Source organism: Boleophthalmus pectinirostris, unplaced genomic scaffold (genome assembly GCF_026225935.1).
Source record: "Boleophthalmus pectinirostris isolate CB_2022bp ecotype Guang Dong unplaced genomic scaffold, ASM2622593v1 HiC_scaffold_18, whole genome shotgun sequence".
In the NCBI taxonomy this organism is placed as follows: Eukaryota; Metazoa; Chordata; class Actinopteri; order Gobiiformes; family Gobiidae; genus Boleophthalmus; species Boleophthalmus pectinirostris.
Window position 1 is genome coordinate 39358378 of NW_026571133.1, and position 23984 is coordinate 39382361.

The following is a 23984-nucleotide window of genomic DNA, read 5'->3' on the forward strand; positions in this document are numbered from 1 at the left end:
AGAATTTTTTTTCAGCCAAATCTGAGATGGCTCTTAGGGAAGCCATAGCTATTAGCATCAAAAACAGCCATGTCATTAAAAAACTGCAGGCTTGACAGTGCAATTATACTTTCGAACTATACTTTGAATCATTGGTATGCTGTTTCCTTGGCGTCAAAATGCAAAATATGTCATTAAAATTTTTGCTGCCTCATTAAAACCAACAGGATATAACGTTTGTATTAGCACCAGGCTGTGTTCAGAGCTATTGAACACACATAATAAGTCTGTAATGATTTTGGCGTTTACAAGTCTGATTAGTTACGATTGCGGTGCGTATCATTTGCGAGATATTGTAGCATTCATCTTCAACAGATATGAGCCTACCCAACCACGCCCTGTATAAATCACACGTCTGTAAACATGCAATGAAATTCTAAACTTGCCTCTTTTGTCACTTGACGACACTCGAAGAATAACTCCAGCATCTTTACTCCCTCCTCGCAAACCCTTAGAAGCCATAAACGTGACCGATAGCTCTGGTAAAGACTTATTATCTGTCCCAATAATAAAAAAAAAACGAAAATAAAAAATTGCGGTTTATTGAAGACAAAGCCCTGCCAGGCATCTCGCGGTGAGTAATGGAGGAGTCATTGGAACCATGACACCTCACAGCTCCTCTGGACGTGCTCCACATGGTTAAGTCCTGGCTCTTTATTTCTCTGCCTGCGATGGTCCTTCATTAGTTCTGGGGCTGTCAGCTGCCAAACGCACTCATCTGTATTCCACACATTCTATCAGTGCATACAGACATTGGAAAACCTCTGTCATTGTAATCCGGCCCATTAGAAAGCCCGTAGACGACAACGGTGTCAGGTGTTTGGGTACGTTTAGGACAGAGTGGAAGCAGAACGTGCCAACCGTTGCCGTGATATTAGTCACAAGAATGGACGTGCGATAAGAAAAAGTGTAGCATTGTGGTTCGGTGGATGTATGTGGTATGAAAGATTTGTATAGGTGCTTTTGATGATGAGTGTTAAAGCTGAAATTCCCAACATTGATCTAATAAATTATGACAACTTGTATTTGCCCTATTGACCTTTTTCAACCCTGCCTACTTTTGTCTCTAAATGCTCCTAAACCTGTTCATGTCAATGGAGAATTCTGGAAAAGTTTTGCATCTTGAATATGACATAAAGTCGGTTCATTTGTGTAAATTGTTCAGTGTTCCTGTGCACTAACAAGCCACACTGCACTGATTCTTTGGAGGCTTTAAAATGGCTTCATGGTCTGAATTGAATTTATTAGCTGTAAAGTTTTAGCCTGATTCATCAGCCAGTTTCATTTCGTGGAAACCGTTTGACCTCGCAGCATTAGGATTTGTTCGCATGACAGTAGGCAGGTACTTCTTTATTTAAACCAGGCATGTCCAAACTATGGCCCGGGGGCCAAATGCGGCCCTCAGACAAATTTTTCTTAGCCCTCAGATTTCCAGGTGAATTGGCCCAATTACCTAGCATCAATTAAAAAATATTTTTTTACTGCAAATTTTTTGAGAATCTACCTGGATAAAGCTAATATTTCATATTTAGTGTGTGGTTTTAAGGATCTTAGCATGAATAAAGACTGATGGTTCATTCTAACGTGTTAAACATGCACATATTTCAATTATTCACTGTATTGAGCTCCAGTCTACAGCCCTCGATCGGCCCTCTGCTTCGTCTGTGTTTAGATATGTGGCCCTTCATGAAAAAAGTTTGGACACCCCTGATTTAAACCAATTGCTGCTATTTGGTCATGACGTTTGTAATGTACCACTAATGGCACTAACTGGTATATTAATCTTTTCCCAAATTCCGAAAGAAAGGCAAAAACGTCTTTCCCCATGAAAAAATTCACCAAACATTCTCTTTGTCCCGGCTTTAAATCCTCGATCTCGGGAATCTTTGCCAACACAGAATGTATGACTTTGTCTACATCCATCTCAACCACTTTGTTTACTGTTGTGGTGTACCACAAAAATGGACCCAGTCATGGCTTCACAGTTCTTCACTGATTGGCTGGTGTGTAGTCTACAACTTACGGGGTTCTTGCAAACTGTCTAGTGTATTCTGATTCCTGTCACTGGAGAGAGAAATGAGCGGAGGCACTAAATGGTACCAAAATTGGCAGCCCCATACAAAATAATACCACCCGAAAAAGAATGGCGGCGTCCACAGTAACTTCCAGAATAACGTGAAAAAAAGTATATTTCGCAAGATCGTTGTGGCAGAAGTCAGATGATGCATATTGTCGTCTTCAGATTATAAAAGATACCACACACGAAAGAGCCATATTAGTCACTATGTCATGCCTTGAGAGCAAAGCTGGTGGTCCACTCTGCTTCACTTCTCCATCTGTTCTAAAGCTCTCCTAGTGGACAAATACATTCAACCATATACATACTTGTAATAGGCCAACTGGGAACTTGGAACAAGGTGTGGATTTATACATTCTTCTTTTGTGGTTTGAAAATCAAGTACCTCTGTGTTAGGTTCTTCTCACTTGGAAAGAAAAAGTAGTTGAAGTTGTATGATAAGATGGAGAAACAGCCTAGCATTCTTTAACTTTCTCTTTGTATTTCACTAATAAAGTTAGACAAGTGGTCAAAAGATAGAGCTTCAAAGTGATTTCAAGACAGGAAAATTTCTTTACAACAATAGGCAGTTTCAGATCTTTTTTTCATATCCTACAAACTGATGTGAGCTTAGGATCTTTGAACCATGTTAAAATCATTGTCTCAGAGTTGTACTTGTACTAATCATGTTTTTATAAGAAATTACAGCTCACTACACGTAGAATCATAAGATGAAAATGTTGTAATGAAAAGGAGACTTATGTTCTACAATTTTGAAGTTGGTGAACTTATTTTCAATTTTGATCAATAGGGCAGCTTGTAAATATAAAACAAATTAAATATTGAACAAACTTGATGGTGCAACAATATCTATTGAGGTTGGCACTGAACCGTTCTGCTAGAATGAAAAAGAAAAAGTAGTTTGCTTGCTGTTCTCTTGCTCTTTATTGGAACAATTTTTTTGCGACAAGCAGCCAAATGGAACTTCCAGGAGAGCTTGTTTATAAACTTGGTCATTGCTACATCTTTCAGTGAGCAAAAAGTTCATTGCTTTACTTCTTGTTTGATCATTAAAGTACAATCGTCCCTCACTATAAGGCGGTTCACCTTTTTAGTGCAATTTTGCATGCTTTTACGCGCATTGTGTTCTTCCCCCTGCGTCCTGATTGGCTGTAGACCATTGTCAATCAAACTCCTCCGTGCCATGTCTCCTGTACAGTACAGAATGTGTTCAGTATACATAAAGGTTCGAGCGCTAGCAGTGTGATTCTGAAGAGCTGTATGTTTGCAAGTTTTCACCCCGACAAAACGCACAATGTCGACGAAATGTTCTGCATTGACAAAGGCTCCTGTGGTCGCACACAAAAGGCAGAGGAAGATGCAAACCATCACAGAAAATGTTCTTCTGGACATGCTGAAGGAAGGTAGAAGTTACACAGCTGTAGTGCATTACGGAATAAATTAATCTTCGGTTTGTTACTTAAAGAAGGAGGAAAATAACATAAGGACGACAGCAGCAATAAGTTTTAAGAAGGATGCAAAAAGGGTTGTAACTGTCCTGTCTGAGAAAAGTGTATAAAGTGGGTGATGAGGGGTTTTACGGCCTTAAAACAGATATAATAATTGTAAAACTAAAGCAGATTTCTTTGCGGATTTCGCCATTTTTTAGAATACGTTCTGTGTCTGTCCTAAGCAGCAGGTGAAACTGGAGGAGTACGGTCGCCCAAAGATCGACGGAGAGCTCAAAGTCTGTTCCATCGTCAACCGGACCAAGCAAGACCGGTCAGTTACACTTTTTACAACTTCTACGATATTAACATCCTAGTAATCACATTAGTAAAATATGATACTGTTTTTGTCTTTGTAGGTATATTTTCCTGTTCGACAAAGTGGTGATCGTGTGCAAACGGAAAGGCTACAGCTACGAACTCAAAGAAATCATCGAGCTGCAGTCGTACAAAATGTCCGACGATCCAATGAACAATCGCGACATGAAGAAGGTAAGAAAGAACAGGCTTTCTTCTTCCGTAACACGTACTCCGACCGGATCACTGTGTAAAACTGTGAGTATGTGGCGTATTGTTAGCCTCATAGCAAGCCATTTTTTATTTCATTTGTAGTTTTATTTTGACAAATTATTTTTCTGAATGGAATAAATCTTTGCGTTCATGTATTCCTTAATACACGCAAGAAAATGACATGGCCAGTTTCAATGTGATATTGCGCGACTGTTCAAAACATTGAAATATAAATGTAAATGTACCTCAAAAGTTCGAACCAATTTGAAGCCCTCTCCATCCACTTTTTCCAAAAAATTCTAAAATAATGATGAAGAGTTTAAAGGGACAGTCAGAAATTTTGGACATAGGACCTCATTTCCTAGTGAGCCAGAGTGTTGGAGACGTGTGGAGACACTGTTTTAAATATTCCATCCAGTCCTTGTATTTGCAGAGGTCGCTGGTGCTAGGCTAGTGCATGTCAATGGCCATAGTTATCCTGCCACTAAAAACAGTCTGACCCACTCCATAAAACACCTGAAGCAAAACTATTATTATGTCAGACTGTTGATGTAAATGTCTGTGTTGATAGAATAATGTTTGAAATAAAATTAACCTTGCATCTCATGAATCGTCTCATGTTGAGGGACTGTTTTCTCAGCAGCAGCAGAATTTTCTTTCCTTTACAGAAAGTACAACTTGCTGCTGCTACTCAGACATAAATCCTTTAAATGCAAGGTTGGTTTTACTTCTAAAATTATTCTATTGACACAGACATTTACATGGACAGTCTGGTGTAATAATAGATTTGTTTTGGGTGTTTTATGGAGTGGGTAAGACTGTTTTTAGCATCAGGCTAACTATGGCCATTGACATGCGCTAGCCTAGCACCAGTGACCTCTGCAAATACAAGGACTGGATGGAATATTTAAAAAAGTGTCTCCACACATCTCCAACATTCTGGCTCACTAGGACATGAGGCTCTATGTCTAAATTTCCAGACTGTTCCTTTAAATGCAAGTCAGACGATAATCATCAATCAGTCATGAGCTAACTAAATGGTCAAATTTTGGACGCATTTTTATACAGCGCTTTTCCACCTTCAAGGCACTCAAACCGCTTTGCAATACTCACCCATTCACACACATATTCATACACCAGTGTATGCAGACACTGGGGGCGAGGTAGGTTAAGTGTCTTGCCCAAGGACACAAATACAGTATTCATCTGTGGGAGTTAATCAGCTTTTATTTAGCCATGTGGTAACTAGTATCCATGGCACAGTTAATTTTAGTACCAAAAACAAAGCCTAAAGTTGCCACATAGCTGAAAAAGTCTACGCCGTATTTCTGTTTTTTTTTTTTTTTTTTCACTTTTCCAGTACTCTTGAAGTGTTACTGTTGAGTTCCATTCTCAGAAAAATCCACATTTTTTGGTTTCAGTTGAGGTATCTTCAAAGATTTGACATAGCGTTTTTAATTATTGACTTTTGAGCTGAAAGATACCTGGTTCTATTGCCACTCATGCACACTATGTTCGTATCCCTTGGCAAGACACTTTACTCCCTGAACCTACAGCAAGGGCAGCTGTAGAAAGAAAAAAAAATCTACAATTCTTACATGAGGCTAACAATACGCATCCGTTCTTACGAAATCACCGGATCATAAATATGTAAAAGCGCATTGTGTCCACTCATGCTTGGACGTCCATATGATTGTCCTGAAGTCCTTTTGGGGCTGCTGACTCGTCCCATGGCTCTGTGTTCTGATTGTGCATGTCGGGGCCCATGCTGCATGTGTAACCGGCTGTCCTCTGGTGTCTTTCTTTTTGCATGCCAAACCAGTCGAGTGGAAAAATGGTAAGATCCAGTCAACTCTTTATTTGGACCATTTTCTCATAGTGGTGCAGTGGGATTGGCTTCTGTGTGGGTGTGTGGAATGAGTCGTGCATGTGATTGGTGGTGAAGGTGTCTAGATGTGAGGTTTAATATCTTTGGTGAAGTATTACGTGAAATTGACACTTGTGAGCTTTAAGCCGTGTTAGAATGTAGTTACCTCATCAAAAACAGACCTGGAGTTGAGTTTTGCTTCATTCACATGTTTGAGTAATCCTGTGTTATTAGTATGTCTACATCTCCAATGCTCCAAATGGTCCGTTCCACCTTGTGATGTCATGAAACGATAGCTTCAAATGAAACAGAAAACGCACACCAAAGTTCTTGTAGAAGTGCAAATGCAAGGAACAGCAAGTTAAATCACACTCACTCTTAGATGGCCAATGTTCTAAAGCTTTTTAAAAAAAATATTTATTGTTATGTTTCATCAAAAAGCCTTTGTCAGAAAATTTTTCTTGCTTTGGACCACAGTATACAAAATGGTTGCCAGGTCCCAAAGTGAGCTCACCCACTGTACAACAAGAAAAACTGATGGAGTTTAAAAACACAGTGGAGCACTTCCTGTATCACCACATGGCATCACAAGATGGAATTGTTTTCTGTTTGAGAGAAGAACTCAAGAAAGAAAATATGGAAGATTTGTGTGTTAAAAATGTGTGAATGAAAGAAAACAAAACTTTAGGTCTGTTTTTGTCAAGAAAACAACATTTTAACATAGATCAGAAAATAGCACAATATTGGCTCTTTAAACAAACTGTAGATAACCTAAGATGCTTTGATTATCGGACTAAACAGCTTAAATCTGCCCACAACCACATTTTAAATACAGTAGAGTTGTAAAACTGGGCACTACTAGAGGACTAAAGTGAAGAGTGGAGGTGGAGGATGGGCGGGGTCTGGAGGTATAAGGAACAGTGTGATTGGTCTAACGGGTATCCACACTTCAAACTCCGCCCCTGCAGCCACGCGTTTGTGATCAGAAATGTCTGGCTGAAATCGGAGCATTCTTTTGTGATGTCACCAACTACTGGAAATGTTAGAGGCCTGTTTTAACGCACGCGACGGAGTGTTCGGTAGACTCTCCGTCGGTGCGTTAAAACTTCTCCTCGTTGTTTAAGCCTTCCACGTTGGCTCTTTAAAGGTTCATGGTGTAACTTTTCAGGTGGAGGATCCATCAAATGCTTTTTTTCCATGGACGTTTCATTGGTTTATCTGGATTCTTTCACAGTAGGGATGGGCATGATTAGTCGATTAATCGATAATTGATCATTAAGAATTTCATCGATTACGTAAATTTTAATCGACAAACCGAATGCAGGTTGCTGTGCGTAGCGTGACCAAACAGGGGTCCGTACAAGTAGTTCTCTGCACTCAGAAGGAACGAGCAAACACAAACAGTCAGTCCGCCTGCAACGTACCGAAGTGCATATGCGTATTTAACGATGACTTGTACAACAAATTTCACACTTTCCTTTCTGGTCGGGACAAGTGTGAGGCCATGTGCACAGTGTACAAAAGTTTTGCCAGGTGAGAGTAGCGCAATGTCAATGACAAGTCCCCACCTCCCTCCCCCCGTACGGTGTCCTGGTTTTGACAAACGCAAATCTGGTCACACTAACCTGTATTCTACTGAGTCATGTCTTTTAATCCGACAGAAGTTGACCGCATCAGCGACACAAGAGCTGTAGTTTTATCTTCGCTTAGTTTATGCAAATTAGCGATGCGGTTTTAAGTTTCATTTCTATGACAGTTGCGCAAAACTGAATTAAACACATTATAATAAATGGGCTGATGTGGCTCTAGACTGGTTCCGGTTTATTTGTCGTAAAGTTGAATTTATTTATGCAGATTAGTAGTGCAGATAGTAATAATAATGATGATCATTTTAATATAAAAATGTTAATGATTAATCGATAATGGATCGTTAATTCTCTCGACGATCAGTTAAGAAAATTTCATCGAATGCCCATCCCTATTTCACAGTATGGCAATAAATCTTTCTATCACAGACCAGTTACAGGTTGGATCTGTGGAGAGGTGACCACAAACAGCCCGAATACCTGTTTTTCCAGATGTTTCTGAGCAGTAAAACCACCTGTAATTGAATAAATGTAAAGTAGAGGTGTTTAAAGTCATACTTTGGAACATTCCAGACATAGCAATGACATATCCATAGAAACAAGCAAGTGATGGACCTCCAACCCTCAAGATATCCACATTTTTGCTGGATACTATTGTAGAAGTTTGTTAAAAGTACAACCAAATTCAATTCTCAATTCTCAATTCTAGTCAAACTAAACTACGATTACGCATATGTGTGTTCTTACGTTCTTCTCTTGTACAGTGGTCCTACGGATTCTACCTGATCCACCTGCAGGGCAAACAGGGCTTTCAGTTCTTCTGCAAAACCGAGGAGACCAAGAGGAAGTGGATGGAGCAGTTTGAGATGGCCATGTGAGTACAAGCCTAAAACCTGAATACAATTGTGCTATAGAATATTCAGCGGTATCTCCGAGCGGTCATCTTCTCATGTTTCCATTACTCGTGGGTGGATGGAGAAACAAAGATGAGCGTAGTGTATGTAGGTTAACTATCCACAGAGCTCTGTTGTGTCCAGCCCTGAGGGAGAAGAAGCCACGGATACAAGAAAATGTGTTTATGTTGGGATGTGGTGCAAGGAAGTCTCTACTGGTGACTTTTGGTACTGCAATAACAACGTGACATGTTTTGATTGCTTATACAAGAGTAAAGCTAAAACAGAAACATAATCAGCATTGATCATAAATGCAAGTAATAGTCCGTGACAGTTTCTCCACAATTGACCCAAAAGTTTCAAGGATGGGTCAAATGCATTTACTGTTTCTCAGTACATTAACCTAAAACGACTCAACCAAAACTTGCTCAAGAAACAGAAAAGAAAATCCTTTGCTCTAAGCTCTGGAGTTATTATGTTGTCATGTCTCTGTGGAATTTGCATAGTCTCCTCATGTCTGTGTAGAGTTTGTATTTTCTCTGCATGTCTGTGTGGAGTTTGCATGTTCTCCCTATGTCTCTGTGGAGTTTGCATGCTCTCCTCATGTCTGTGTGGAGTTTGCATGTTCTCTTCATGTCTGTGTGGAGTTTGCATGTTCTCATGTCTTTGTGGAATTTGCGTAGTCTCCCCATATCTCTGTGGAGTTTGCATGTTCTACTCATGTCTTTGTGGAGTTTGTATGTTCTCCTCATGTCTGTGTAAAGTTTGCATGTTCTGCCTGTGTTTATGTGGAGTTTTCATGTTCTCCTCATGTTTGTGTGGAGTTTGCATGTTCTGCCTGTGTTTATGTGGAGTTTTCATGTTCTCCTCATGTTTGTGTGGAGTTTGCATGTTCTCCTCATGCCTGTGTGGAGTTTGTATGTTCTTCCTGTGCCTGTGTAGAGTTTGCATGTTCTCTCCATGTCTGTGTGGAGTTTGCATGTTCTCATGTCTGTGTAGAATTTGCATGTTCTGCCTGTGTTTATGTGGAGTTTGCATGTTCTCCTCATGTTTATGTGGAGTTTGAATGTTCTCCATATGTCTGTGTAGAGATTGCATATTCTCCCAACGTAGGTGTGGAGTTTGTATGTTCTCTCTATGTCTGTGTAGAGTTTGCATGTTCTCCCCATGCCTGTGTGAAATTTGTATGTTTTCCCCATGTCTGTATAGGGTTTGTATGTTCTCCCTGTGTCTGTGTGGAGTTTGTATGTTCTCTCTGTGTCTCTGTGGAGTGTGCATGTTCTCCCCATGTCTGTATATAGTTTGTATGTTCTTCCTGTGTGTGTATGGAGTTTTGTATGTTCTTCCTGTGTGTGTAAGTTTCCACTTAAATCCAGTACAACAGAGCGTCCCCTCTGGACTCCCCTGAAAATGAGTCCAGATCTCAGAGGGACTCTCTGCTTAAATAAAGACCTATAAATTATCGCTGTGTTGACTTTTCCATTGTCTTTAATCAGATTACTGAAGAGCAAGGCCCAGGGTGCTTGTGCTGCTCTAATATTGATTATTGCACAAGTCTTCCCCAAGTGCACCAAAGAACAAAATGTATCAGACCTGCGCTATTTGGTCCACATGAAGCTATTTACCGATCTGTTACAATGTTGTTTCCTCATCACAAACACACCTGGAGTTGTGTTTGGGTTAAACCAGGAGTCTCCAACCTTTTTCCTCTGGTGAGTTACCTTCATGTAACGAAAATGCCAGAGAGCTACTCATTTTAGCAGTTGCAAGAAACTGAAAACGTAAAAGAGCTATGGCAAGCTTTAGACGGAGCACAGTTAGATGCGTATCAGGGGCGTGCGGTCAGGGCAATCAAGGCAAGCAGTGGTTGCTCAAAAAAATCTAAAATTGTCACATGTCAAAATATAATTAAATTGTTTCAAATTATATCCAAATAATCCTGTTTTCATTCTTGATGCATATTACATAGATAACAATAGTACTGAAGGCTTAGCAGCATAAACAAGGTGTAGGTGTAGAAACAAATCGCCCATAAATAACCATTTGTATAAAGAGGGTGGAGCCCGAGAAGATAGAGAAAAATCCCGCACACCGTCTTACTTGCAAATTGTAAGATTTATTAGGAAAAACTGTGCAATGTTTTGGCACTAGGCCTTCGTCAGGCAAACCGAATGAGAGCTCAGAGATCAGTGCACTCAAAACCCCATAATTAAAAAAACCAAAAAACAAAACACAATCAACATACAGTGTAATGATAATAATAACAAAATATTAATCATTAGTAGAAAAATCACTGAATAATAATAGAACAAAAAGAAGAATGTCTGGACACATATAGACACAGTATACATTCACCCAGCTATAAAATAATGCTGTCGTGCCATATACACATCTATATATATACAATGGATCTTAAAATATAGTTCATATACAGCCCACCCAAAGTGAGAGACCTCATGATGTAACAAATGCCTACAAAAAATGCTAAGATTAAAATCATCATTGAGTCCTTTTGGAGCTAAAGTTTGGAGAGTACCATTCCTTTATAAAAAAGGTGTCAAATCCAGTTCAGTATATACAAATATTAATAAACTATATGGTCTAGGTCTCTCTAATTTGATGCGAAAATGGCTCAGTATACATGCAATCAATGTGAGTAAAAATAAATATACTAATTTGCAATGTAGTTTGCATAAAAGGTGGCGTTATTGAATTGTTATTGACTAAATATTGATGTCTATTTGACAACCCATCAAAGTTACCGCACACTACTGATGCCTATTAAACATAAACCATTATCCATTCATTAGTGCACAAGTTTGGAATCAAAATGACACTTTTACAGAGGAAATAAATCAGATTGTAGTTATTAAGCACAGTACATATATTTCAGAAATCCCTTGGTGAGCTACTTGGAATGGGGTGGAGAGCTACAGGTTGGAGACCCCTGGTTTAAACAGACTACACATGTTTGAGTAACCTGCTATTAAACAGTGTTGGGGAGTAACGGATTACATATACCGGCGTGACATAATCAGAGTACAAATTATGAGTAACTGTATTCGGTTACAGTTACTCTTTCAGTGAGTGGTAATTGGATTAGAGTTACTTTGTTCAAATAAATGGATTACACGGGAGTATTTTCATATTTTGGGCTATATCTAACTAGGTCTAAACCAGGTCTAAACCAGGACTAAAACCAGATCTAAATTAGAGCTAAACTAGATCTAAAACAGGTCTAAAACCAGGACTAAAACCAGACTAAACACGGACTAAACCTGGACCAAACCCGGAATAAACCCGGAATAAACCAGGACTAAACCAGGACTAAAACCAGGTCTAAACTAGATCTAAACTAAGACTAAAACCAGATCTAAACTAGAGCTAAACTAGATCTAAAACCAGGTCTAAAAGATGTCTAAAACCAGGACTAAAACCAGACTAAACACTGACTAAACAAGGACTAAACCTGGACCAAACCCTGAATAAAACAGGACTAAAACAGGTCTAAAACAGGACTAAAACAGGATATAACAGGACTAAATCATGCTGCTTGGACGTGTCTCCTCCTTTTCTATCAATAATATTTTTAATACGGTTAAGTAAAGTCTGGGCTTTTTATTGTCTTTTAGCAGACAAAACATCTTAGATTACGATATCCTAGTTTTTGCTTCTCTACAATAAATCAAGTAATCCAAAGTATTCAGATTACGTTACTCACTTTAAGTAATTTAATGGATTACATTACAAACTACATTTTGGGCTATGTAATCTGTAGGGGAACACATTTTAAAAGTAACCTTCCCAACACTGTGTGTAAATCAAACAAAACACAACTCCAGGTATGTTTTTGATGAGGTAACAACATTCCAACATGATTTAAAGCTGCACAAGAGTCACTTTTGTCTAATACAGGACCTTAAAGTTGCACTATGTGTCTTTGGGAGCATTTGCCACCTGCTTGTTTCCATGGAGATGTCATCAATTTGCCCGGACTCTTTCACAGTTTGGCCGTAAATTGACCTGTCTCGCTTTTATTCACTTATTTTTATTGCCAAAATAACGTGAACCATTACCTGATTGTGTCCGTGGAGAAAGACATATTTAATACCATACTGTGGATTATTCCGGGCAAAGCATTAATATCACCAGTGTTGGGAAGGTTACTTTTAAAATGTATTCCCCTACAGATTACAGATTACATACACCAAAATGTAGTTTGTAACGTAATCCATTAAATTACTTAAAGTGAGTAATGTAATCTGAATACTTTGGATTACTTGATTTGCTGTAGAGAAGCAAAGACGAGGAAATCTGAACATAAGATGTTTTGTCTGATAAAAGAAAATAAAAAAGCAGAATCTTTACTTAACCAAGTAAAAAAATATTATTGATAGAAGAGGAGGAAACACAGTCCATGCAGCATGATTTAGTCCAGTTAAGTCCTGTTTTAGACCTGGTTTAGACCTGGTTTTAGTCCTGGTTTAGTCCTGGTTTAGACCTGGTTTAGACCTGGTTTTAGTCCTGGTTTTAGTCCTGGTCCTGGTTTAGTTTTAGTCCTGGTTTAGTCCTTGGTTTAGACCTGGTTTACCTGGTTTTAGTCCTGGTTTAGTCCTGGTTTTTCCTGGTTTACCTGGTTTAGACCTGGTTTAGACCTGGTTTACCTGGTTTAGACCTGGTTTAGTCTTGGTTTAGTTTTGGTTTTACCTGGTTTAGACCTGGTTTAGTCCTGGTTTAGACCTGGTTTGGACCTGGTTCAGACCTGGTTTAGTCCTGGTTTAGTCTTGGTTTAGACTTTAGTTTAGAACTGGTTTTAGACCTGGTTTAGTCTTGGTTTACCTGGTTTAGACCTTTAGACCTGGTTTAGTCCTGGTTTTGTTTAGTCTTGGTTTAGACCCAGTTTAGACCCTGGTTTTAGTCTTGGTTTAGTCCTTGGTTTAAACCTGGTTTAGACCTGTTTAGTGGTTTAGTCCTGGTTTAGACCTGGTTTAGACCTGGTTTAGACCTGGTTTAGTTTACCTGGTTTAGTCTTTTTAGGTTTGTTTAAACCTGGTTTAGTCTTGGTTTAAACCTGGTTAGTCCTGGTTTAGACCTGGTTTAGTCCTGGTTTAGACCTGGTTTAGACCTGGTTTTTAGACCGTTTTAGTCTTGGTTTAGTCTTGGTTTAAACCTGGTTCAGACCTGGTTTAGTCCTGGTTTAGTCTTGGTTTAGACCTAGTTTAGAACTGGTTTAGACCTGGTTTTAGTCTTGGTTTAGTCTTGGTTTAAACCTGGTTCAGACCTGGTTTAGTCACCACCATCATCCAGCAGAAAAGTGACATGATGTACTTTTAAAACCCATCGCTCCCTACAACTCAATGCGTTCCATCCATATACCGAACATTACTCTGCATTAAAAATATATGATCTAAATGAGGCTCCCCCTGAGGACAAAAACGGTAATGCGGGAGTTGTGCAGACGGAGATTAGACGCTGGACCCGACTGCAGATCTTCCATTACGGTTTCACGTTACAAATCACAACGGTTAATATTTTATTCGCTTTCGATTTCTCTCATGGTGATTTGATTGTGTTTTCCAGGTCAAATATCAAACCGGAGAGAGCCACAGCCAACCAGCACAATTTCCAGATGCACACGTTTGATAAGAACACCAACTGCCGAGCCTGCAAGATGCTGCTCAGGTAGGACACGGACCCTCTAACCAGTGGATTACAGGTTCGAGAATGCAATGTTGTTATAATCTCAGATGGAGGCAAGAGACGTTTTTTTTTCCTATTGATTACGTTATGCTTTGTCGTAAAATATCCAAAAGGTAAATTCAGAAATCCCAAATGTTGACCCAGGAACTCACTGTGTTATAACAAGAATCTGAATTTTTACAATATTATTTTAAACTGTGCCCATCGGTATTAAATATTCATGGCCTATATTGTGATGCCATTTGAAACGTGTGGAGTAATGGAGTACACTGGGGAATTAAAGCTGTTAATTGCATTTATGGTCATGTTTTTTGCATGAATGTAATATGGGGTGTCCAAGATAATGAAACTGATGAATTGTTAACTTGACAGGCTTTTTTATTTATTTATTTATTTAGACAGAAAATACATCTGAAAAAGACAATATCATTTTTTCCTCTTATATTACACCTTTTCTGTTTTATTACTTAACTACTCATACACACACACATACACACACACACACACACACACACACACACACACACACACACACACACACTTGCCCTTCCATATAAGAACAGAGGCCGTTCTTATTGTCTCGTAACCTCTTAAAACCTTGTATGCCGTCCCTATCCCGTCAAATCAAAATGTCAAATGTCTTCTACTGTTTGTAATGTCTCTAATATCAAATGAAATAAAAAAAAAAAAAGAAAATGCATTTGTTCATGAAGCGGGCGCTATTTAATAACAAATAACAAACTAAAAATATGTTTGGATATTAATAAACATACGTTGAGTTAATATTTGAAATGAAGTTGCAATTTTTATTTATTTATTTATTTGTAAGGAAAAAAAATCTAATCAAATTGACCAGTACAGTATTGGTGCATTGATGCATACAATATAAAAATACATACATACAATACATGCATACATATAGTACATATAAAACTTTAGGGAGCTACTTGGATATATAGAGACTGTGCAGAATTGGCCTTTTGGTGCTCTTCAGTGTAGGGACCAAAGTACAAAATAATAAAAAGCTTTAATAGCACATGGCAGATAAAATTAAAATTATGCCAACGCCTTTCAGCCCTTCGGCCTTCATCTTAAGGCAAACTCGACCCGGCTGATACAGTGCAGATGTAAAGTCATAGGCGTAAGTCACATGTTCACAGTAGGCTGGCTTGTATCTATTTAAGATACAATATAATACAAGATACCATATAAATAGTACAATTAGCAACAACCAATACATAGAAAAATACATAAAGTATAAAATGTATATAGTGCAAAAAATACAAAAGTGCTACATATACAACATATATAATTCGTAAACAGTTTCATGGAGACAAAGGCGTAAAAAATTGCGCATTTAAAGCTTGTGGTTTTAAAGGAAGGGGAAAAAGTCAAATTTTCCATTGAGGCTACGTCCACACGACAACGCTCCTGGATTTTTTTTCTTTGCAGGTTGAAAAAAATTTGCGTCCACACACGTGCCGGATCAGTAAATATTCACGTCCACACAACAACGGAGGACTGAGTGAAAATGATGTAATACATCTGCCACACCTGTATGTGGTGCTGTAAACAATGATAATAATATTAATAATGCAGATCTCATCACCATTAGCCTATTTTATCCCAGAAATATAGCTGTTTTGTTTTGCAAAAGTTAAACATAAGTTTTAACAGAAAGAACACGTATATTCCACTGAGTCGTGTCCTTTAATCTGACAGAATCTGAACCACATCAGCGCACAATAACTGTTTTTTGAGCCCTTAGTTTATGCTAATTAGACATGCGGTTTTAAGTTTTGTTTCTGGCGAAACCTGGCATCCCTGGCGATGACGGGATCATGACGTCATTGTTTTCCAAAAGCTGCGGTTTGCTCGTCCACATGACACTGCGATGCCGATGTTCTCACATTTCTCCACTTTGGAACCCGTTCTCAAAAAACTCTGTTTTCTCCCACCTGAAATGCAGGCTCCGTGTGGACTTAAAGCCAAAACGAATAAAAACTTCTCCGTTTTGATCAAAAAACTTTGTCGTGTGGACGGACCTTGAGTCCTGGAAACTGGGTAGCCTTGAGAGTGTAGATTCAGTAGGACTCTCTTTGTAGTCATTTTTAATTAATCTATCTCCTCCCCTTATTGATTCTATAGTATGTTCAATTGCACAAATTTCACAGTACATACATGCAAACATACATGCATACATACATACATGCATGCATACATACATACATGCATACATACATACATACATATTACTGTTACACACTACTGAAGAACTTATATGAAGCACCAACATCATTTAGACAGTTGTTTTTAATTTGAAGTTACAAAAAAGTAGTAAAAATCTATCTCCTCATTAAAACTACCATCTGTAAGTTTATTCATTTCTTTAGATGGCAGATGGCCCCTCCCACTGCTGCCCTGGCCCCTCCCCCTTCCTCTCACCTGGCCCTTGTACAGTCTCACCTGTGCTCTCGGCTCTCCTTTCAGACCAAAGTCGACACGCTGTCAGAGAGCAGTAACGTAGACAGCATCTAGTGGTGACATGCGAGAATACGACAGGGGCGGGTCAGCCAGTCTAATCACAGATGGTAGCTTTAAGGTCATAATGCCGAGCGGAGCGTGCGTGGAGTTTGTGGATCCAGTGTGTTTTTGATCTGATAAACAGCTCTGCCAATAGCGTCCCTCTGGTCTTGTCCCAGTCCACACTGTTCTAGGCTGTCCTGACCTAAATTCTCCCGTCTCTGCACCAGGGCTCTTCTCCTCAGTTAGATCCTAATTACCGCGGGGCCCTGCGGAGCCTGCAGATTTATACCACTTAGTATTGAACATGGCAGGAGCCCGAGCTTTCACTGATATAAAGTTAGACTAATAAACGCCTCCCCGTGTTTACTGCGTTTACAGAGAAGATTTTATGTTTTTAATAATCACAATATTGAAATGAAGTTGCGTCTCGGAGAGTTACTGTGATTTTATGGGTGTTTTCACAGGCACTTAAAATGTTTGGGGTATTTTCAGTTTGCTGCAATGTAATGGTGCAGTCAGTCCCAACCCTAAAACTTCTATTACTAATTTAATGATGCACTGTGTAACATAAACCTTAAAAATATACAGTACTTTGGTTAAAACTATTAAAAAGAAAAACAAATATCGTTCATATTTGGGTTGGGTTAAGGTGGGTGAGCAGTCGTCACAAGTTTATAGGCCAGTAATATTTAATACAGTTAAGTCAAATTATTAGCCTGATTCATCAGCCAGTTTTACTTCGTTTTACTTCGTTTCACTTCGTACAAACCATCTAACCTCGCAGTCTTCGATTTCGTTCGCTCTGTGGTAGGCTGGTACTTTTTATCATTTAACCAGTCGCTGCTATTTGGTCGTGACGTATGTAATGCGCCGCTAACGGGACTGACTGGTATATTAAGCTTTTCCCAAACCCTGTAGGAAGAAGGACAATAACATCTTTCCCCTTGATAAAATTCACCAAACATTCTCTTTGTTCCGGCTTTAAATCCACGATCTTGGGAATCATTCACAACACTGAATATACGACTCTTCGCTGATTGGCTGGTGACCGAACTTGCACTTCTGGGTTTTTGTGAGCCGTCTATTGTATTCTGATTCCTGGCCTAGTCGCTGGAGAGAAATGAAATTGAGCGGAGGCACTAGGTGTCATCAGCCTGTCTAGTTCTTCCACTGACTTACCCGGTAAAATATTGAATAAATAAAATAAAATAAAAAATAAAATTACCAGTTAACAAATAAAAATCCCGTACAGCACCTTTTTCCACCAACCAAATAAAACATCAATTTTTCATTTCACTTTCATAAGAATCTGAACTTCAGATTATAGAAACAGTATGTAGTTTGCGCTCTTACAGTTTTTTTTTTTTTTTTTTACTACAACCACAAGTGAACCTGTGTTGTCAGTGTCTTAACGTGCTGATAAAGGACACATCCATGTTTTTCTCATCCTCAGTACATGGACAGGTCTGATGTGAAAGCTCAGAACCTCCAGAATTCAGTCACTGAGCTGCAGAGGCTGCACTAGCACTGACTCATGACTGCATGCATGGCTGCAGGTACTGGGGTTTAGGTAGTGAATTTCACGCATTGAAACTGGCAACCCAAACGATTAGAGACTCATGTGAGGCTCAGTCTGCTTTCTGATTGTGTTTTTTTAAGAATAAATCATCATTAGAATTGTTCAAAGTAAAATCTATTTCTGATCTGATCATCACCACCTCATACCTGGGGATGCAGACATGTCATACTTCAGTGTTTCCCAGACATAAACACTTAACATTCATTCTGTGGCTCTGTGGCGCAGCAGCACAGAATGAAAATCGAGCACCGCAAATTGATTCCGCCCCTTTCCATTTAGTAGTTTCTTATATCTAATCATAGTATTTTATTTGTATTATTATATCATTGTTATATTATACTATTTATTTAGTTTTACCAAAATAAAAGTTAAATACAAGAACAAATTATGATATTGGTTGAGCTATATAAGTATTTGAAATAAAAACCTACAAATTTACTTGGATTTTTTGTAAGTAATACTTTGAATGTCAAAGAATCTGAAGTTCAGGTAAATGCTAAACTTTAACATCAATTTTGGTAAGTAATTCTAAACTTGAAACTTAAAATACAGGTCTTCACTAACATAATTCGTATGAGCAAACTGTACTTACAGTTACAGTCTGATCGAGGGAGGGGGGCACCGCACAATGTCACTCGGTCTGTGGAAAACACTGACGCTTACGTACTTTAATATGCAGATAAAATGCAGATGTTTGTTGTAATACAATGACATGTAGGTCAAGTAAATAACAGAAATGATCAGGTTCAGTGTTTGTGAATCCACCTTTTCAAATGTAATCAATAGTTAAAAGTGTCTCTTGCCCCCTCTTGTGGTATTAGAACATCATTGCATTCAAGAACGACGAACTAGAGTGAGTGTGTAAGTGACTGTAGTAGAGAGGGATAGAGGGAGGCCGTTGGTGTGGAATGGCTTTTTCACTCAGTCCCAGGGCAGCTGTGGCTACAACTGTACAGTCACTGCAGAGAGTGAACATTTGTGTGTTCAAAATGTGCCATATAAAACCAAAGTATTAGAACTATTGGTAACACTTTATAATAACTACACCTTATTTAGCCTTTATAAAGCATGAACAAAAACTTAATTCTAAATGATTCACACTTAGTAACTACTTAATTATTACCTGATTTAGCACTTAACTTGCACTTAATTCACCTGTGATGTAAATAGTTACTCAATACTTCTTAATTACTCATGAACTAACCATTTGCATGTTTACAAATGCATATTTAAGTACACATTTGAGCATTTATTAATGCAATGATAATGCAGGCAGCTGTTATCTGTTAGTTAAGTCTTTCTGAGAGCTTTTCTAAAGTGAAGACTAATTATGTTTATTAAGCATTTGTTAAGGTTGGTCAAATTCCAGGAGAAACAATAATGCATGACTAGTAAATCATTCTCTCATGACTTACTAATCATTAATAAATGCTCAAATTTGTACTTAAATATACATTTACAAATGCACACACAAATGGTTAGTTCATGAGTAATTAAGTAAGAAATACTTATGAGTTACTATTTACAGCACAGGTGAATTAAGTGCAAGTTAAGTGCTAATTCAGGTAGTAATTAAGATGTTACTAAGCGTGAATCATTATTAATTAAATCTTTGTTCATTATTAATTAAGCCTTTGTTCATGCTTTATTAAGGCTAAATAAGGTGTAGTTATTATAAAGTGTTACCGAACTATTATTATTATTATTATGTGGAAATATACTAGTAAAATGTCCACGTACCTGTCACACTTGGAAAACTTGTCTGTATTGTAAAGTATTGTAAAGTATTGTAAAGTATTGTAAAGTAATAGTGTGTGTATGTCTGTTGCAGGGGTATTTTCTACCAGGGCTACTACTGCTCTCGCTGTGGGACTGGAGCACACAAAGAGTGTCTGGAGATCATCACCATCTGTAAAATCAGTGAGTGTGAGGTTATGTTTGCGCCACGACACGGATCAGGCAGAGGGTCAAATCAAATGAAATGTTGACTCTATGAATGAATGAAAAATGATGTCACCGTTTTGTAATCCTAAACAGATGATTTAGTTTTTTAGATCATCTCTGTATATATCCAAGTTCTTGAGATCAAAAGGGTGACATTTTATTTATTTAGGATGTACAGGATATTATTTGTCGTTAGGAATGCAATATTGAAACCCCATTTTTGTAGTTTTGTAGCTCTAAAAATAAATGATAATAGTAGGATTCGTAATAATAGGCATTTTCTCTCATCGCTGTTTTTGTTTGGTTCTTGTCTTGCAGATCCTCATGATTTGGTGAGTAAAACTAATTCAATTCTCATTGCATCAAAACAATAAGATTAAATGGATTTCTTTAGTGTGATAATCATATATTTGTGCTTTTATATTATCTTCCAGGAGCCTGGGATGGCATCAGGTAAGAACATTTCTATCGCTAAGGCCTTGGTTTAGACCTGGTTTAGACCTGGTTTAGTCCTGGTTTAGTCCTGGTTTAGTTCTGGTTTAGTCCTGGTTTAGTCCTGGTTTAGTTCTGGTTTAGTCCTGTTTTAGTCCTGGTTTAGACCTGGTTAAGACCTGGTTTAGTTCTGATTTAGTTCTGGTTTAGTCCTGGTTTACTTCTGTTTTAATCCTGGTTTAGACCTAGTTTATTCCTGGTTTATTCCTGATTTAGACCTAGTTTAGTTCTGATTTAGTTCTGTCTTAGTCCTGGTTTACTTCTGATTTAGTCCTGGTTTAGTCCAGCTTTTGTCCTGGTTTAGACCTGGTTTACTCCTGGTTTGATCCTGGTTTAATCCTGGTTTGACCTGATTTAGTCTTGGTTTACTTCTGGTTTAGTCTTGATTTACTTCTGGTTTAGTTCTGGTTCAGTCCTGTTTTAGTCCTGGTTTAGCCATGATTTAGTTCAGGTTTAGTTCTGGTTTAATCCTTGTTTATTCTTGGTTTAGTACTGATTTAGTCTTATTTTAGTTCTGGTTTAGTCCTTATAACCAGTGTAACTCCTCTTTAGTTCAGCTACATGTCTTGTTTTAGTCCTGGTTTAGACCTGGTTTAGTCTTGTGGAAGTGCTGGTTTTAGTCTTCCGTTGACCCTGACTAGTGTGGATTCAGTCCTGGTTTAGTCCTTTTTGGTACAGATTCCAGTTTCCTCTTAGTTAAATCGAGTCAGTCCTTGCACTCTCAAACTACTCAGCTCCAGACTTGAGACATCATGGTCGTATACTGCCATCTAGTGGATACTGTGTGTAAATGACGCTCACCACCACAGCCTCTTTATCCTGCCTGCTGTAAATAAAAACATTCAAATCAGGGCAATTCCAGTTTTGACAAGATGCCTTAAAGGTCATATATTACACAAAATGGACTCTTGTGAGCTTTAAGACATTTGATATTGCTGATAATGCTAAAATATGGGCCCATTAAAGGTACAATGTGGAACTTTTATGGTGGAAGGTATTCAACAGCATGGTATTAAACTATCAACATGGAGACAATCAGGATTTTCTGGTTAATATTGCTGAAAAGGTGAATATACATTCTTACAATGAGCGGGCTGTCTTCTCCATAGATCTTACATGTACTCAGCCTTGTTGTACTTGTCTCCATGGAGATTTGTTCTGGTTTAGTACTGGTTTACTTCTGGTTTAGTCCTGCTTTAGTCCTACTTTAGACCTGGTTTAGTTATTTAGTTCTGGTTTAGTCCTAGTTTAGACCTGGTTTAGTTCTGGTTTATTTCTGGTTTAGTCCTCTTTTAGTCCTGGTTTAATCCTGTCTTATTCCTGGTTTAGACCTAGTTTAGTTCTGATTTATTTCTGGTTTAGTCTTGATTTACTTCTGGTTTAATCCTAGTTTAGTCCTGCTTTAGTCCTAGTTTAGACCTGGTTTAGTTCTCGTTTAGTGCTGATTTAGACCTGACTTAGGCATGGTTTACTCCTGGAACTCCTGGTTTAGTCCTGGTTTAGACCTGGTTTAGACCTGGTTTAGACCTGGTTTAGGCCTGGTTTATTTCTGGTGTAGTTCTGGTTCAGTCCTGTTTTAGTCCTGTTTTAGACCTGGTTTAGTTCTGGTTTAGTTCTGATTTAGTTCTGGCTTAATTCTGGTTTAGTCCTGGTTTAATCCTGATTTAGTCCTAGTTTAATCCTAGTTTAGACCTGATTTAGTTATGTCTTAGTTTACTTCTGGTTTAATCTTTGTGTAGTCCTGGTTTAGACTTAGTTGAGTCTTGGTTTAGACCTGGTTTAGTCCTGGTTTAGTCCTGGTTTATTCATAGAGATAAGCTTTAATATTATATTGTGGTACAATCATGGTAAACTAATTTCATCTTAGACTTAGACTTTTGCAGTTACTTATAATGTTTAGTAACTTGTTTATTTCACAGTGTCTCTTGGTCGCTTTTTTAACTACAAATGGCAAATAAAATATGTCCTAAAATCTATCCTAATGTTATGAAGCTGAAGATGTAAACTTACTAATACTGTTCGTGCAGGTCCAAAGATGGTGGCAGTGAGGAACTACCACGGCACCCCGGCTCCTCCAGGCAAAGTCCACCTGAGCTTCCAGACCGGGGACTACATCGAGCTGCTCAAGGGAGACCCAGACACGTCCTGGTGGGAGGTGAGAGCGCACTCTAGTGGACGAGGAGCTGTGTGAAATACAGATGAGATTAAAGAGGGATACATTACTTCAGTGAAAATATGATAAGATTTTGCTAGTTTGACCTTGTTTTGAGATTATGGATGTCGAGATTATTAAATTATCACTATTTGTGAGTATCCTAATGACTAAAAATAATAGTTATAATTAGTGATGGGCGAATAGAGCCTTGTGAAGCATTGACATCTCAGTCACAATATTGTCGTGTCTGAGGCCTTGGAGAAACACTGACCTCTAGTGGACAAATTAAACCATTGCAAACCAGCACACAGCCTATGATTTGGGAACCCAAAACTCTATTTTCTATTTTATTAGAAGTCATAAATAGTATATATTCTATTTTGAACATTTAAAAAAGAAATAGAACAATTTATATATGCATGCTGTAAATAAGAAAATAGTTTACCTTGTTATGTGGAATTAGACCAAAGTGATCCCAAACCATGGATCACTTTTTTCCACTTGTAGATGCCATCGAAAATGAAACAAATGCCAAAAGTCACCAAAATCACCACTAACGTCACACAATACTCCTCACTACCCAACATTTTTAACAAATATTGGTGAATTTTTTATACTGTAGAAGTTTAGTGCTTATCAAAAAACGGAAGTGCGCTGAACACTCTGAACCAATCGCAGAGCGGAACATTCGCTGAGCCAATGAAACACTTCGATACACTGAAGCGATTGACACGCAGAGCGAAGCAGTCAGGGGAGGGACCGTCACTTCCACACTTTGGTCATGTGAGCGGCTGCTGCGAGACGAGCTCCGAGGCAGTGCTTCAGAGCAATTTGTTTCAGAAAGAACGAGACGTGCTCCGGAGCTCCGTCTCATTTGTCCATCACTAGTTATAATACTTAAAGGTGCACTGTGTATCTTTTCTGGTGGGTGTCCATCAAATGCTTTTCTCCATGGAATTGTTACTGCTTTGTCTGGAATGTTTCACAGTATGGCATTAAACTTTTCTATCTTCATGGAGACCAAAGCAGACCAAGTTACAGGTCTACAGTCACAATTCTTGTTTTTCTAGGTATTTTTGAGCTATAAATCCAGCTGTTATTGAATAATTAAATGTAAAGTAGAGCTGTT

At 38.4% G+C, this 23984-nt stretch overlaps 1 protein-coding gene across 1 annotated transcript in view; it reads left to right on the plus strand.

The window, feature by feature from the left end:
* The window catches only part of vav2 (vav 2 guanine nucleotide exchange factor), a 581772-nt gene that overhangs the window by 511065 nt on the left and 46723 nt on the right, over positions 1-23984 (plus strand). The window contains exons 13-21 of the mRNA XM_055153246.1: positions 3792-3877; positions 3963-4095; positions 5936-5950; positions 8331-8440; positions 14040-14141; positions 20096-20184; positions 20527-20540; positions 20643-20661; positions 22728-22855. Of these exons, the coding sequence (XP_055009221.1) occupies positions 3792-3877; positions 3963-4095; positions 5936-5950; positions 8331-8440; positions 14040-14141; positions 20096-20184; positions 20527-20540; positions 20643-20661; positions 22728-22855 (696 nt within the window). The remainder of the gene's footprint in view (positions 1-3791; positions 3878-3962; positions 4096-5935; positions 5951-8330; positions 8441-14039; positions 14142-20095; positions 20185-20526; positions 20541-20642; positions 20662-22727; positions 22856-23984) is intronic.